This window comes from Odocoileus virginianus, chromosome 11 (assembly GCF_023699985.2).
Source record: "Odocoileus virginianus isolate 20LAN1187 ecotype Illinois chromosome 11, Ovbor_1.2, whole genome shotgun sequence".
NCBI classification, from domain to species: domain Eukaryota; kingdom Metazoa; phylum Chordata; class Mammalia; order Artiodactyla; family Cervidae; genus Odocoileus; species Odocoileus virginianus.
The window spans coordinates 36,767,947-36,784,969 of record NC_069684.1 but is presented as its reverse complement, the minus strand read 5'-3'; the positions used below and the strand labels follow the sequence as shown (position 1 = coordinate 36,784,969).

General features: G+C 48.1%; 1 protein-coding gene across 1 annotated transcript in view; it reads left to right on the top strand.

Annotated features, from left to right (window-relative positions):
• MTOR (mechanistic target of rapamycin kinase) overlaps positions 1-17,023 on the top strand; it is a 119,009-nt gene that overhangs the window by 88,705 nt on the left and 13,281 nt on the right. Inside the window, exons 35-46 of the mRNA XM_070474281.1 lie at positions 3,062-3,187; positions 3,281-3,412; positions 7,112-7,227; positions 8,179-8,296; positions 11,765-12,016; positions 12,688-12,788; positions 13,465-13,561; positions 14,597-14,695; positions 14,976-15,098; positions 15,275-15,457; positions 15,868-16,002; positions 16,218-16,392. Of these exons, the coding sequence (XP_070330382.1) occupies positions 3,062-3,187; positions 3,281-3,412; positions 7,112-7,227; positions 8,179-8,296; positions 11,765-12,016; positions 12,688-12,788; positions 13,465-13,561; positions 14,597-14,695; positions 14,976-15,098; positions 15,275-15,457; positions 15,868-16,002; positions 16,218-16,392 (1,657 nt within the window). The remainder of the gene's footprint in view (positions 1-3,061; positions 3,188-3,280; positions 3,413-7,111; positions 7,228-8,178; positions 8,297-11,764; positions 12,017-12,687; positions 12,789-13,464; positions 13,562-14,596; positions 14,696-14,975; positions 15,099-15,274; positions 15,458-15,867; positions 16,003-16,217; positions 16,393-17,023) is intronic.

Sequence of the window (17,023 nt, the reverse complement as noted above, 5' to 3'; positions counted from 1 at the left end):
CTGGACCACCAGGAAATTCTTAAAAGGAAAATATTCTAAATAAGTGACATTATGGCCAGCCGGCTGAGAATCTTGACCTCAAAATCAGTGGTTCTCAGCTTCAGCTACGTGATAGAATGACCTGGTACTACGTGCTAAGTCATTTCAGTCATGTCCAACTCTTTGCAACCCTATGGACCATAGCCCTCCAGGCTCCTCTGTCCGTGGGATTCTCCAAGCAAGAATACTAGAATAGGTTGCCATGCCCTCCTCCAGGGGACCTTCCCCACCCAGGGATTGCACCCAGGTCTCTAATGTCTCCTGAATTGGTAGTCGGGTTCTTCACCACCTGCACCACCTGGAAGACCCAGAATGACCTAGAGAGCTTTTAAAAATTGAAATACCTAGGCCACATCAGACCAAATCAACAAAAGTCCTGGGGATAGACCCAGGATCAGTATCTTTCCAGCTTTCCCAGATAATTCCAGGATGTCGCTAATGCTGAGATCCACTGCTCTAAATCCACTTGCTGGCCACCAGCATCTAGCCCTTTCAGTGGGGGGGCCTGATGTTTTCATTTATTGACTTCTGCGGTTTACAGTTCCTCAGGTCTTAGTCATGCCATAATCTCTGCAAACTTTTTTCCACCGAAGTTTCCCCTCATCAAGAGACTAGTCCAAATTCTCCATTAGTATGTACATTCTGATCATTTTAGCATGAGGAGCTTTCAGTTCCCAACCTGGGAGTCAGGAGTCTCAAGTGTTCTTAGAAAGGACAGTTCTCCCATTCCCTGAGGAGACAGAAGGGGAAGTTCATTGGCAAAGCCTTCACTGCTCCAGAAGGCACTTGTCCCCCTGCTCATCATAATCAATGCCCCTCAATTGTCAGTGGTTTCCTCTTGATCCAGTCCACAGTTAATTCCAAATTGTGCCCCCAGACCAGTTGAGGTTTGTGCTTCCAGCTTTTCAGCAGGCTGTGACAGAGCCTTCTGACTCCAAGTTGCATTCCTGTCTGTGGAGTTCCAGGCACATTCCACTGGAAAGGAAAGGAGTAGGGCAGAGGCTCGCCCATGAACGTAGTCATTTATGCTCTGAAATGAGCACATGCAGTTCCTTCCCATGTTTTATTAGCAATTATGAAATGTCCAGTGAATGTTTTGGTGGAAAATTGTCTATTGAACCCCAGAAGAGAATTCCACAAAGCCAGAATTTCCCGCTTGTCCACACCCTCGTTTTTGTTTTTTTTTTTTAAGTGCCTGTAATGGGGTGAAGAGTTTCCAAATCAGAGATCTGATGAATCTTCTGCCCTTCTAACAAGTGGGACTTTGGCCCGACAGAGACTTGGAAGGGGGTGGACTAGACAAGTCTCAGAGAGGGGAGACCCATGTTTGACTTCACTGTGTCCATGGTACCATTATCATCTTAGGCCTTCGTGACCTTCCTACCTTGAGACACAAGACACTTTTTGCTTTCCAGAGCCAAGGGATTTCAGCTTGTGGAAGAAGCTGGCAGATGAGAAGTCACCAGAACAGTCACTCAGTGTACTTTGTTCTGTTTTTCTAACTTTCCAAATCATTGTCATTAACGGGATGAAAGATGATGGTCCAAAGGCTAAAAATACAGTGTTAACTTTGTGGTAGGAATTTGGCTCTTGTGGATGGGTTGCTGTCTGAACACTCAACCAACTGCTTAGGCTGGAAGACTGCCATTTTGTGATCTATTCAGCTGAACTCCCCAGCCGGTAGCTCCCATGGGACAGTATGAGAGGTCAGCCTTACTTGCGTTGGGTTCTTTTCTTGCCTTGGGTTCTTTATTCAGACTCAGACTGTGTCCTGTCATGTTTAAAAGCCTGTAACCGGACTTCCCCGGTGGCTCAGTGGTAAAGAATCTGCCTGCCAATGCAGGAGACAGGTTCAATCCCTGGTCTGGGAAGATCGCACATGCTGCAGAGCAATTAAGCCCATTTGCTGCAACTCTTCAGTTGGGAACCACAACTGTGGAGTCCCCATGTCACAGCCTACACTGCTTGCCCTTGAGCCCATGCTCCACAACAAGAGAAGCCACTGCAATGAACAGTAGCCCCTGCTCACTGCAACTAGAGAAAAACCTGCACAGCAACGAAAACCCAGCACAACCAGAAATAAATAAATAAAAATTATTTTTAAAAGTTATTTTAAAGTCTTCAACCATTGTTGCTAGACTTTTAGACCTACCTCCATGGAAGCTTGTTTGGTTTCATGGAATTCTCTGATGAATTGCTAGATCTCAGAAACCCGTCCCCCTGCTGTTCGTCTCTGCATCTGATTTCTTATCAGGAAGATGGAGGAGGAGAGGCTCACTGTGTTCTCAACAGTCTTTTGATATAAAATTAACTTGGCCCTTTTGATGGTGATTAGTTCACTGTTTTTAATTTAAAAGAATTTATACGTGTGAATGAATGAGGTCTTTTCCCTTCTGTGTACGATTTTTGATCTGAGATATTTAAGAAAAAAAAATGAAGAGGAAAGACAAGGCCAAGATCTGAGTGCAAGTTTAGGCTCTAATAACTTCAGGAATATAAACGCCACCAACTTACAAATAACATCAGTTGAAACTTTAATTATTTAAACTTTTTTTTATACTCAGTAATTTTTAAAATTTTGAATGCTCCATCTTTAATTTTTGTTAGCGATAGTCATCTTCAACCAGAAAGACTGAAGCAAAAAAAGTTAAAAATACATTATTTACAATCCAGAGAAGAAATTTAAATAATTTAGTTCATTTAAACTTCACCATAGCCCCATGAAGTTGGTACCATTTTGATCCCATTTTACAGATCAGTCACAGAAAGGTTAAATAACTTATCCAGAGTCATAGGTAGTAAGTGAATGGGCCATGATTCAGGCTCCAGAGGCCTTGCTCTGTAGCTTCTCAAATTTTGAAAAGTTCCTAAGAGGCATTCACTCACAGTACCCTTCTCTTGAGAAACATGAAATTATAAAAAGGAATCTTTTTTTTGTTTCGGGGTGGGTTTCACTGTTACCCGTGAGCAGGTATAAGATACAGCTGAGCATATATCTCATTCTCACTTCTGAACATTCCAGGGCTGCCAGCGTATTGTGGAGGACTGGCAGAAAATCCTCATGGTGCGGTCACTAGTCGTCAGCCCTCACGAGGACATGAGGACCTGGCTCAAGTACGCAAGCCTGTGTGGCAAGAGTGGCAGGCTGGTGAGTGTCCTGCCCCCTTGGTGGGGTGGGGGCTGAGGAGGGAACGCTGCTCCTGGTCCAGTTCTGTGTCTAACCTGACCTCTTGTCTTGAAGGCGCTTGCTCACAAAACCTTAGTGCTGCTCCTGGGAGTTGATCCGTCTCGGCAACTTGACCATCCTCTGCCAACAGTTCACCCCCAGGTGACCTACGCCTACATGAAAAATATGTGGAAGAGTGCCCGCAAGGTCTGTACCCGACTGCAGCAGTAGACCATGTTTCTGTAGAACACTCGCCTAGTCTGCTTCTCACTGCCTTCTCCAGGCCAGAAAGGAGACAGTGTCCAAACCGCCATGTCAGGGAGTTCGCTTCTGTGGGGAGGCTATTTGGCCAGATTTCAAAAAGTGAATCACATTTGAGAAGATGCACGTATACTCATGGATCAAACCAATGCGTGTAATCACAGTTCTTTTTATGAGCAGCTAGAATGTGCTGCAACAGAAAAAGCACAGTTTCTGGGTTGTGTTTTTTTTTTTTTTTCCTAAGAGAAGTACCCAAAAAAACAGTGTGTTTATGAAAACACAGACTGAAGCTTTCATAAGACCAACTTGATTTTTCAGACTTCTTGTCTCCTCTCCTCTCATCCGTTTGGATTCACAAGCAGCAACACCCAGGGTGTAATGCTAGAAACAGTAGGGAAAGTCATCTTGAAGCCAGTGTGGTATTCCTCTGACTTTATTTACAGACAGGTCCTTGGGAAATAGATGTGACTTCTGGTGGGATTTTTTTCTATTTTATTTTTAAAAACAATCTCCCTGGCTGATGGTGGTGATTAACCCAAAGTAGGTCCTGGAGGCACTGTCAGCACCTGCTTTGGCTCCTCATCGTCCTCCTAAGAAAACAGAGGAGGGAGTCCCAGCTGTCTTCTCCCTCTTGTGCCCACAGTGTCCCTGAGGTGAGGAAGGGACACACAGCAGCCATTGAAGCAATGGCTGTGGGAGATATGAGAGAAGAGCAGTCAAGTCTGGGCTAAAGGCTCACTTGGGAGATCCTTGGACTGTGGCTGGGAGTTGACCTCTTCTGTGGGTGCTGGGTTCTGTGACTCTGAATGCCACCCAGGGTGGGAGCCACAGCCGTACACCCAGGTCCTGGGTCTTTGGGGCATACTTCAAAAATAATGGCCCAAGTGTCCTCCAAATGTGCAGTTTAAGGTTTTTCTCTTTTGTTGTTGTTTGGGAGGGCATGTTTGTTTAGTTTCTGTTTAGTGCATCTCCCAAGCCAGAGCACTTCTGATTCAAAGCCTGCTCTTCCTCCAGGCAAATGAGAAAAACAGAAGGTGCTGGATCTGAATGTAGTCTGGTTTCCTTCCTATGTGTAGCCTCCAAGTCTTTGAATGTCTTGCCGAAGGCAGGCATAAGGAATATCTTGGCTAATATCTCAACCACGGAGTGGCTTATTTCAACATAGGACTACAGCCCAACTTCACAGATTATGGCCTTTTCTTAGGAGCCCACATTCTGGAGGCAGACCACAAAACCACATGGATTAAAGATTTAGAAATCAATTTAAAATTAGGTAGGTGCTTGAACTTCAAGCCTGGAGCTAGAGATGCCACATCTTCATAAGAGTTCAGGAGCTACTCTAAGAAGACTGACTGTTAATACTAACTGTGCTGTTGAACAAGTCACTTTAATTCTCTGAGTGTTATGTTCTTCCTCTGTAAATAAGGACTGCCTCAGTCAGGTAGACATGGGGGAAAGCAGGTCCCCTTCTGCAAGAAAACATCAAGCAGTAGGTGTATGGCCAGTGTTCTTCTAGAAGAGACAGTTCACAGAATCTAGAGACAGTCTGGTTCCTTCTGTGAAACGTCACTAAACCAAGAACCTAGTTCTTGCCCACAAGCTCCCAGGCAGTCAAGAGCCAGAAGAGTCTGCCCAGCTCACACTCAGCCTAAGAGAAGCCCCGTCCTCCAAGTGAGTGACCTATCTGTAAGAGAGAAAGAATCATTTTTCCCCCTCCTCATTTCCTAGAGATGGAGAAAAGAAGGTTTTTTAACTTGTTTTTTAATATTTACTTATTTATGGGTGTTCTGGGTCTTTGTTCCTGCATGGGCTTTTTTCTAGTTTCAGCATGTAGGGGCCACTCTTCATTGTGCGGGGTTCTCTTTGCAGTGTTTCTCATATTGCAGAGCACAGGTTCTAGGACTCACAGGCTTCAGTAGCTGTGGTGTGTGGACTCAGTAGTTGGCAGCTCCCAGGCTCTGGAGCATGGGCCTAGTAGTTCTTGTGTGTGGGCTTAGTTGCTCGCAGCATGTGGAATCTTCCCAGACCAGGGATCAAACCCACATCTTTTGCATTGTAGGCAGATTCTTTATCAGCTGAGCCACCAGGGAAGACCCAGAGCTATCCTCCACCTTTGTCATGAGAGGTCAATTCTCTTTTCTCTTCCTGATCAGATTTAAGTCTAGTCAGTACAGTTCCCATAGAAGAAAAACTGAAAGAATACTTACCACTTCCCAGGTGTGGGAGGCTAATATAGTTCATTTTTCAAAGCCAGTGGTGAGGAATGAAAGTAAAGGCAGATGTGAGGGAGACAGGTGTCTTGTTAAGTGTTAGAACATGTGTGTGTCTGCCCTGTCCTCATGCGTGGATTAGTTCCCTGGTAAGTTGTTGACACGTCATTTTTCTTCTGGGTGAAGCCCTCTGTCTCTTGATGCCAATTAATTAATAATTCTTTATATATTAAAAGTATCTGAGGTTGGTTCTGGCCCCCAAGCAAGGGAATTTCATTTTCCTTCAGAGCTATCATTACTAACATGGTTCCACTTTTAAAAAAGAAAGAAAAACTTATATAATTTATAAGGAGATCATTTTGACCTTATTTATTTGAAGTGTTGGGTTTTTCTCTCCTTTTCTGTAGCAGAAAACACACATTCTCTTTCATTTTCTGTCCCATGCCATTTCCCCTCTCTGTGTCAGTGGATTGGATTCCACTGTTTTTCCCATTTGTGCTTCTCATGTCTGTGTGCTCTGTCTATCTTCATCCTTGAAGCCCTTTGAAGAGTCTGGACTCCATTTATCACGATGCTGGTGCATGTAGACATGGCAGGTTTATACAAGCGGCTTGTAACTGACTCCCAGACCTCTGACTCTGCCTTCCCTAGTTCCACTATCTGTTACTAACCCAGATGCCTCCTGCTCACTTTGTATAAAATCATGTAAAAAGATGGAACTGCTTCAGGACCCTCTGAAGTCTTTGCTTCTTAGCCAACCTGTTCAAATAAATGCTTTGCTAGTGTCTTCCCCACTCCACTTTGATGTATGAGGGGCCTCATCCCATCTCTGTGTTCTTACTTGGGTGCTGAAGGCCCTATCAGACCTTTTTAATGTATTTTATTGAAATATAGTTGATTCACAAGGTTGTGTAACTTCTGCTGTATGGCAGTGATTTAGACGTGTGTGTGTATACACCAGACACACTGTTTTTTATATTCTTTTCCACTGTGGTTTGTCCCCAGATCTATTAGATTTTTTACACTAATTTTTCCTGTGCTGGTGTCCAAGGTACACAGTGTCTTAAACAAATACTAAGGGTTCACTAGCCTGAGACAACTTCCAAGAAGTCTAATTTCCCCCAGAGCAATATATTGATAGTGAATTACGCAGTGGTTTCTGATTACTTCATATGGATTGTTATTTGGGGAAGTTGGGCAAGTAGCTTTTCTAAGGCTTGTTAAACTAGTAATTGCAGTTGGCCAAGGAGAGTTACTCCTTGAGTTGAAAAAATATGAATCCTCTTGACAAGTGCAGCCATCTCTCGGCATCATGCCCTGGCCCCCTGTCCTACCCCCATGCTCTGGGGTGTTCTTTGGGAGAGGGTGAATGGCAGTTCCTTTCCCCTGGTGTTGGGCCAGACAAGTGACTTCCTGCGCCTATGTCCTACTACAGATTGACGCCTTCCAGCACATGCAGCACTTTGTTCAGACCATGCAGCAGCAAGCCCAGCACGCCATCGCCACCGAGGACCAGCAGCACAAGCAGGAGCTGCACAAGCTCATGGCCCGGTGAGCTCCCTACGGTCAAGCCTGTCACACCCCAGCCCTGCCCCATCAGCAGCCTCTGCCCCGTGCGCATGTTCAGGACTCCCAGAGCAGCCAGTTGCTTGCATCTCTCTCACCTTTTCCAGGAGGGGCCCAGGCAGCTGTTGAATCATGCTGCTCCACAGTCTCTGCCACTTATTTCCCCAGGATCCAATAGCCCAAGAGCACCCGTGTGCTGTTCTCCTGGTGTCCAGCGTCAGAGTTAAGACTCCTCACTTTCAAATGCTGCTGGTTTGATGTGTGACTTTAGATAATCTCTCTGTGCCTCAGTTTCCTCATTATCTAAAAAGGGGATAGTAAGAGTTCCTTTTCCCTAGAGTGGAACAGGATGGTGTGAGGATTAGTGGAAAGAAAATGTCAATCCCTTGGAGCAGTACCTGGAACAGAGTAGCAATCAGTGAACGTTAGCTGTTAATTTCATCATACAAAGAAGGAAGTAGGACGTTGCTGGCAATCTGGTGGTCAAGACTCCATGCTTCTACTGCAGGGACCTTGGGTTCCTTTCCTGGTCAAGGAACTAAGATCCCTGCATGTAGCATAGCACGGCCAGAAAATAAGGGAGAAGCCATAAAGCAATCAATAAGAAAATTTACTCTCAGCAGCTGCCACTCACCGAAATGAATTTGGGGAAGCCAGGTCCATTCAACTTCAGTATGCCAGTTACCTGGTTTATGTTAGCATTGAAAGAGAGCAAGAAGAAACCATCCCTTAAAAAATTGGTGCAAAAAAAAAAAAATTGGTGCCCAAAACCTGTCTGTTTCCCTCCAGGTGGCTGAGAATCCAGGTGGTTCAATCATGTTGCCTCCCTAGACTGGGAGTCAACCGTAGGAAGGCCATTGTGCTCCTGGGACGTCGTCCTCCGGGCAGGGCTCTTCTGAGGAGGGAGCAGCATGGGGTTTGTTTCTCTGTTTTCAGATGTTTCCTGAAACTTGGGGAGTGGCAGCTGAACCTACAGGGTATCAACGAGAGCACGATCCCCAAAGTCCTGCAGTACTACAGCGCTGCCACGGAGCATGACCGCAGCTGGTACAAGGTAACCAGAGACGGGAGTGAGCCAGGCTTCCTGCCGCTGCCTCCGGATGCCGGCCAGTGCTCATGCGTCACCGCAGAGCCTTGGTGGCTTGGTCTGGTACCATGAATCTGATTCTTTGAGTGCCACGATCTAGTCAGAGGTCTAACTGATACAGAAAGATTGAGAGATTCTTTCACTTGAAAAAGCTTTATTACACCATGAGTGTGTTCATGGCTGTGGAGATGCTGTCATCTTTTTACTCTTTTTTTAATGGGAATATAGTTGCTTCACAGTGTTATATTAATTTCTGTGTACACTGAAGTGAATCAGCCTACATGTGTACATACATCCCCTTCCTGTTGGACCTCCTCTCACCCCCTCCCCTTATAGGTCATCACGGAGCACTGAGCTGAGCTCCCTGCCCACTAACTAGCTATCTGTTTTACACACGTAGTGTGTGTATGTAGTGTATGTATGTATGTATGTCTCCGAATTAGTCCCACCCTGCCCTAATCACCTGTGCCCTCCTGACCACTCTCTGCATCTACGTCTTTCTTCCTGCCCTGCAAAATAGGTTCATCTGTACCATTTTTCTAGATTCTACATATATGTGTTAACATGCAGTGTGATTTTCTGACGTACTTCACTCTGTGACGGACTCTGGGTCCATTCACATGTTTATGTATGACCTGATGTTGTTCCTTTTTATAGCTGAGTAATATTCTGTTGTATATATGTGCCACATCCTCTTTATCCATTCATCTGTCAATGGGCATTTAGATTGTTTCCATGTCTTGGCTCTTGTAAATATTGCTACAGTGAACGTTGAGGTACATATCTCTTTTTGAATTATGATTTTCTCAGGGTATATGCCCAGTCGTGGGATTACTGAGTCCTGTGGTAGTTCTTATGGTAGTTCTATTAAGTTTTTAAGGAACCACCAGACTATTCTCCCTAGTGGTTCTATCAATTTACATTCTCACCAGCAGCACAAGAAGGCTCCCTTTTCTTCATACCCTCTCCAGTCTTACAGACTCTTAGCAGCTTGTTTTCCTAGAGCATCTGGACACACAGTTAGTCTCTGGAACTTTATCTTCCCTTGTAGTCTCTGGAACTTTATCTTCCCTTGGGTCATCTGTCCCTTCCCAGCTTCTTTATGATTTCCATCCCTGCCTGCTTCTCATCTAAGAACTGAACTTTCTGTTTCTGTTGGAAAGCTCTGAGTAACATCCTGTTATATCATAGGAAATTTTTCAAGAAGATAAAGAAAACTAGAAAATATATAAAAGCTTGACTGGTAGAGGAATAAGTCTTGGAAGTATACACCTCTTGTGAGAGCATACTTTCTCATATTTTTTTTATATCTTTTCTGAGGGGCCTTCTGGTTAGACTGTGAGGCAGATGTCATCCACTCCTTTCCAGTGTCTCTTTAACTTGCTGATACTCTGGGAATGAATCCTTCTGGGGTCAAAACCTACATCTGAAGGCCCCAGAAACATCTACAGTAAAATTCTTGGCCTGCTTTAAGCATGTCTGATCTGAAAAATGCCCATTTTGTGAAAGCAACAGTAATTATTCTCTCTAGGACAGCTTCAGTCCAAGATTGGAAGAATATATCCAGTGAACACTTGACCAGCTAGAGCCTTACTAATTAGAACTGTGTCCTAATCAGATTACTTCCCTTCATTCAACCTTTCTGAAAGAAACAAAGGAAAAAAAACTGGCTTTAGTCTGGGCCTATTGAGTCTGTGCTGTCATCTCCCGTCAGTGGTGCATGTTAGTCCCACGTGCCTGCAGGACTCCTTCTGTCTTGTTTGCTGTGACCCCCAGCTCACTGTACATGTATAGGTATCTGTGGATTAAACGAAGGTATGGGAAAGCTGAGCCTGGGTCATTGTAGGATTGTTATTCATCAAGTAAAAGTTGATTGTGATTCATCTACTCTGCTTAGCTGGGGAAATGGACACTTCTGTGTTAAAGCAAGGTTTTTAGCAAGGGATTCAAAGAAATTTACCAGTTATCCAGAAAGTTCCAACTATGAGTGGATTATTTAATGTCTTGCTATCACTGCAAATTTATAACGTCCCAAATCAAATTCTTCCTCATGCCTTGTGCACCAGGCAATGCTATCTCAAAGCATTACTACAGCTGAATCCCTCAGAGGTGTGAGTAGTTAGCACCAAAGGCTTCTCTGGGTGGCAGTCACTGACCACTGATCTCTGACAGGCCCTCAGCCAGGTGTGAGGGACAAACAGTGACCGCGAGTTGCCCTCCTGGCTGGCCTGTGCTCTTGGTGTGCCCTCTTTCCCACTGTCCTCTGCCTGGTTAAGACCTCCACCTTCACTCTCTGAACTTCTGCTCTCCTCCATGATCTGTTTTGTATCTGCTGCCAAAGGAATCTTTCAAACCCATCTCTCTCTTTTTTTTTTTTTTTGGCAGAGCCACATTTTGTAGGATCTTAGTTCCCTGACCAGGGACTGAACCCAGGCCCTAGCAGTGAAAGCACCAAGTCCTAATCACTGGACCACCAGGGAATTCTCTTAACCTATTTTTTTTTTTAAACTGTACTTATGTATTTGTTTTTGGCTGTGCTGGTTCTTTTTTGTTTTTCTCTAATTGCAGCAGGTAGGGGCTGCTCTCTATTGTGGTGCACAGGCTCCTCATTGCAGTGGCTTCTCTTGTTGTGGAGCACAGGCTCTGTGGGGCACTGGCTTCAGTAGTTGCAGATCCCTGCCTCTAAGCACTGGCCCAGTAGTGGTGGTGCACGGGTTTAGTTGCAGCATGTGGGATCTTCACAGACCAGGGATTGAACCTATGTCCCCTGCATTGGCAGGCAGCTTCTTAACCACCAGACCTTCAGGGAAGCCCCTTAATCCATCTTTAAAAGCTCTGTTGGGAATTCCCTACCCTCCTGCGTGTGTCCTAAGCTTCAAGCACTGTCTTTCCTGTGAACCACGCTGCTTGCCCACCTGCATCTTTGTCTCTGTTCTTACAGGACACCCTTTCTGTGCCTTCCTATTCCCTCCTCATTCATCTAACATGGCTCAAGACCTGCCCCAAATCCCTCCTCCATGACGCCTTCCCAGCCCTGCACCTGGCGTTCCTGTTGTCTCTCCCTCGTTGCCCCTATCCCATTCTGCCTATTTGCAGGTCTTTGAGCGACCTCTTCTCTAGATGAAGAGGTTGTGAGTCAAGGCCCATGGCATGCTCCTCTTCACATGCCCCCCTATCCTACGTCACCCACTGCAGTCCCTGATACAACAGATGCACCACAGAATGAATGAATCACATTGGACTTAGTGAAACGCCCCATTCCCAAGTGTTCTGCTGAAGTGAAGTGAGTGGTCACTTTACTGACCACCAAGAAAAAAGGGCAGCCCTTGCTTAGCCTCAGCTGTGGCCTCACACCCCTCGAGGCCCTTGATACCTGAGCCTCCTGCCCCAGCTCTTGTCACAGCCCCCGTGTCTGTCCTCCCACCCTGCCCCCAGGCCTGGCACGCGTGGGCAGTGATGAACTTCGAGGCTGTGCTCCACTACAAGCATCAGAACCAAGCCCGCGACGAGAAGAAGAAGCTGCGACACGCCAGTGGGGCCAACATCACTAATGCAGCCACTGCTGCCACCACGGCGGCCACGGCCACCGCCACTGCCACCAGCACCGAGGGCAGCAACAGCGAGAGCGAGGCTGAGAGCACCGAGAACAGCCCTACCCCGTCTCCTCTGCAGAAGAAGGTCACCGAGGTACCCACCCCCACCCCCGCCCCCACTGTCACGGACTGACCCGGGCACCAGGCACCTTGAGGATAGAGCCCTGGTTAGCCTTTCAGGAGCCTGAGGCTCTGCTCTGAAGCCCCGGAGGAAGCCAGAAAGCATGGCTTGCCATCTGGCACTGTTGAGATTGTACTTCTATGTGTATATTTGCGTTTGGGGACCTGACAGCCTCCATGCTAAAGAATGAGGTCCTTGTCGTGCTTCCCAAATGGCTGAGCTCATTCTCCTAATGCCCGGCACCTGTGTGGGGGTGGCCTGCACATCTGCGGGCCCACTCTGAGCACAGAGCCTAGCAGAATCCACTGTCTGTTTTTTTCTGTCCCCTGGGGCAGTCAGTTCAAGTTCAAGCTCTGGGGCAGTTGATAAGCCCAGAAATCAGCATGTTCAGGGCCTTGGCCCCACCTCCTCTGCTGCCCTGTCCAGGAAGCCACTGTTAGCCCAAGATATTAATAGTTAAGGCACCATTGTAGTTACTGGGTGCTTGCTACATGTCAGGTACTGATCTAAAGGCTTTTTGTGCATTAACTGATTTAATCCTCATAACCACTCTTGGAGGTGTGCTGTTTAGTGGGCTGTTCTGCCCATTTTACAGATGAGAAAGCTGAGGTGGGAGTGTCACTAACATATGTGTGTTCCAACAGGATTTGTCCAAAACCCTCTTGATGTACACTGTCCCTGCTGTCCAGGGCTTCTTCCGTTCCATCTCTTTGTCACGAGGCAACAACCTCCAGGACACGCTCAGGTATCAGGAAGTCCTGTCCTGGTGGCCCATGTCGGGGGCAGGTCACAGGAGTCACCTGTAAAGTCCTCTTTCCCTCCCCACCCCCATGAATACATCCCAGAGTCACAGCTGACTGGGCCTCACTCATGTGGGTGAAATGTGCAGAGGAAGGAGCAGTGCCTGAAGACTCTGGTGTGTAACCTGTTATGTAGGAAGAAGCAGCCCAGCTCTTTCTCAGAGTGTTGCTAGAATCCCTTCAGCTTTCAGAGGTGACTCTGAGAGGCCCAAACGAATGGCACAGGCCAGTCAGTCCAGAGGCTGTCAGTGTGCAGCCTCGCTGCATCTGGGGGTTTCCTGGCTAAGTGCCAGGTTTCCTAGTTGCTGCTGTGTTAGAGGCAACTCCTCCTACGCATGCAAAGCTTATCCATGGACTCATCTCTTAGATGTGTGAATTGGTGCGATAGTGATCCCTCTCTGTTGTCTGGAGTGAAATGGTCATTCCCTGGGGATGATCTGTGTCCAGTAAGGTGCTGCCAGCCATCACCACCACCTACGCCCCAGGGCTCCTGAGACCAAGCACACTGCAGTCACTGATTGGGACCCTGCCAGTACTGCTCTTCTAAAGAGTCTTAGAGATGAGAGAACAGGCAAAACCTGGCAAATTAGATTTTCTATGACTTTCCTTTTTCTTTCCCAGAGTCCTCACCTTATGGTTTGATTATGGTCACTGGCCAGATGTAAATGAAGCCTTAGTGGAAGGGGTGAAAGCAATCCAGATTGACACTTGGTTACAGGTGAGGACACTGGGTTACAGGTGAGGGCAGTGGGTTATAGGGGAGGGCACTGCGTTACAGGTGGGGACACTGGGTTACAGGTGAGGGCACTGTGTTACAGGTGGGGACACTGGGTTACAGGTGGGGACACTGGGTTACAGGTGAGGGCACTGGGTTACAGGTGAGGGCACTGTGTTACAGGTGAGGGCACTGGGTTACAGGTGAGGGCACTGCGTTACAGGTGAGGGCACTGCGTTACAGGTGGGGACACTGGGTTACAGGTGAGGGCACTGGGTTACAGGTGGGGACACTGGGTTACAGGTGGGGACACTGGGTTACAGGTGAGGGCACTGGGTTACAGGTGAGGGCACTGTGTTACAGGTGGGGACACTGGGTTACAGGTGAGGGCACTGCGTTACAGGTGGGGACACTGGGTTACAGGTGAGGGCACTGGGTTACAGGTGGGGACACTGGGTTACAGGTGAGGGCACTGGGTTACAGGTGAGGCACAGGTGAGGGCACTGGGTTACAGGTGAGGGCACTGGGTTACAGGTGAGGGCACTGCGTTACAGGTGGGGACACTGGGTTACAGGTGAGGGCACTGCGTTACAGGTGGGGACACTGGGTTACAGGTGAGGGCACTGGGTTACAGGTGGGGACACTGGGTTACAGGTGGGGACACTGGGTTACAGGTGAGGGCACTGGGTTACAGGTGAGGGCACTGCGTTACAGGTGGGGACACTGCGTTACAGGTGGGGACACTGGGTTACAGGTGGGGGCACTGGGTTACAGGTGAGGATGGGTCAGGTGTTGCTCGTCTCTCTTGGAATCATGCAGTGTTGAAAGGAGCAAGGAAGCAGGCACTATACAGTGGATCAACCCCAAGGTCAAGACTGCATATTTCTTCAGTTCCTTTAGAGAACTGAAGAGACTGAATCATTTCCATGCCCAACAGTATCTATCAAACCAGGTGCAAGAGCTGTTCATGGCTCAGAAGAATAACTAGAGTTGTTTCCACGTCTCATAGGCTGCGTACTGTGTCTTTCTGAATATCAGGTTATACCTCAGCTCATTGCAAGAATTGATACGCCAAGGCCCCTGGTGGGACGTCTTATCCACCAGCTTCTCACAGACATCGGTCGGTACCACCCGCAGGTGCGTGGAGATCCCGGGCAGTTTTCTAACTGCTGACCTTTGATTTGGCCATCAGCCTTTCCTAGCTGCTCTAGGGACACAAATGCCTCTGGGAGCCAAGAGTCCATCCTGCCCCTAGGAGGACAGGTCTTCTGGTCTGCCCAGGGTCTTCTGGAAAAGAAAGAATTCCGCCCAAGGCCACACAGCCCCTGCCTGGTAGACTGGGATGAGTGTCAGCACCATACTCTTGTCATCCTCCTTTTACACATGTTTGCAAACGCTCCTTCTGTGCTTGCTTCAGGCCCTCATCTACCCACTGACAGTGGCCTCCAAGTCCACTACCACAGCCCGGCACAACGCAGCCAACAAAATCCTGAAGAACATGTGCGAGCACAGCAACACCCTGGTGCAGCAGGCCATGATGGTGAGTCCAGGTGGACTCGAGCCACCAAGCAGAGGTCTCGAATGAGCCGGCCTTCCTTCCTCAGGGCGGGGCCGCGTACTCCCTCTGCTGGAAAGACTCCCTTCTGTTTCTCCGAGACGGGCCTTTCTGAGCTTAGCTCACCCCAGGCACATCCCTCCTTCCCCTTTCTGATCCAGGTGAGTGAGGAGCTGATCCGAGTGGCCATCCTCTGGCACGAGATGTGGCACGAAGGCCTGGAAGAGGCGTCTCGCTTATACTTTGGGGAGAGGAACGTGAAAGGCATGTTCGAGGTGCTGGAGCCTCTGCACGCCATGATGGAGCGGGGACCCCAGACACTGAAGGAAACATCCTTTAACCAGGTATGGGATAAAAAACGACGTGAACTGACGGGACCCCAAAGTCCTTAGCAGACTCCTTTCCCTCTAACCTTTCTGCTGACTTGAATAAAATGTATTCTGATGGAGGGAGGTCACAGGATATAAAACACCAGAAATAACATTTGTCATGAAGTTACAAGAACCCTTCTGAAACTTTTAACTGGAAAACCATGAGGTTCCTCACAAGGCCATCTCGTCTCTCTTCCAACCTCACTTCACCTGAGAAGCCGTCCTGAGGGTTGGGCTCTGGGACTAGAAAGCTGCCGAGCAACCCGGCCAGTGCTGTCTGGCCAGCGTACCCTCCCAAGCAGTTCTGCTGCCTGCTGAGGACTCAAAGTTGGGCTTAGTCAACACAAGTGACACCTTGCACATTCTCCTGCTTCCCCTCTCAGGCATATGGTCGAGATTTAATGGAGGCCCAGGAATGGTGCAGGAAGTACATGAAATCAGGGAACGTCAAGGACCTCACCCAAGCCTGGGACCTCTATTACCACGTGTTCAGACGAATCTCCAAGCAGCTGCCTCAGGTAGGATCTCATGGTTCTAGCAGGGTTCCAGTCATTATAGTCCTATCTCTTGTGCTGCCTGAACATTCTGACACTAAACCCCCAGCACCTGGCTCCACTTCTACCTGCGGACTTTGGGACAAGTCATGGCTACTAGCAATCCATTGAAAAATATGTAAACAGCATTTCAGTTCCTCCCGAAAGGCAGAAAGCTAAACTATGGTAACTATTCACAGCTCACATCCTTAGAGCTGCAGTACGTCTCCCCCAAACTCCTGATGTGCCGGGATCTGGAACTGGCTGTGCCGGGAACTTACGACCCCAACCAGCCCATCATTCGCATTCAGTCCATCGCACCATCTCTGCAAGTCATCACATCCAAGCAGAGGCCCCGGAAGCTGACGCTCATGGGTAAGGCCCCTCGTGCACTTTTGGTACTCGAGTCGCCCTCCCAGCCCAGGGGACCCCTCCCCTCCTGACGCAACTGCTTGCTATCCACACTGCTAACCTTTCTCCCATGAATTGACAGTCAAGTGGAGGACATCCTCGCTGGGACTTCTAGTTGATTCCTCCTGTTGTGCTTCCTTAGGTGAGGCCTATCAGCCCCACCCCCAGAGCAGGTTGAAGGCAACCGTGCAGGCCTACAGCGTGGAGGGGGGGTCTGGCAGGGGGCCGGTCAGGGAGCCGATGAGGAAGAAAGAGGCTGCAGGTGGAGCACAGCAGGTGACAGGCCACGTCGAGGAGGGCCACCTGGGCTGGAGTGTCCTTCTTTATACTTCACATCCTTTCTTTCCGGGATGCTTTGTAAAGTGAACTTAGTGAAGCAGTAGTTCTGACAGTGCGGTGTGCTGCCAGGAGGGTGGTTTTGAAGGCCTGAGTGTTCTGCTGGTACTTGGAGCTCTTGTGCCTTTAGTGGTGCTTGTGTTTCTTAAACGTGATTATTCACCAGCAGTGGCGAATGCTGGTCCCCGGGTGGTTGTCTCTCTGTAGGCTGGTCTCTTCTAATACTAACATGCGTGTTGGTCAGCTTTCAGCAGCTTCT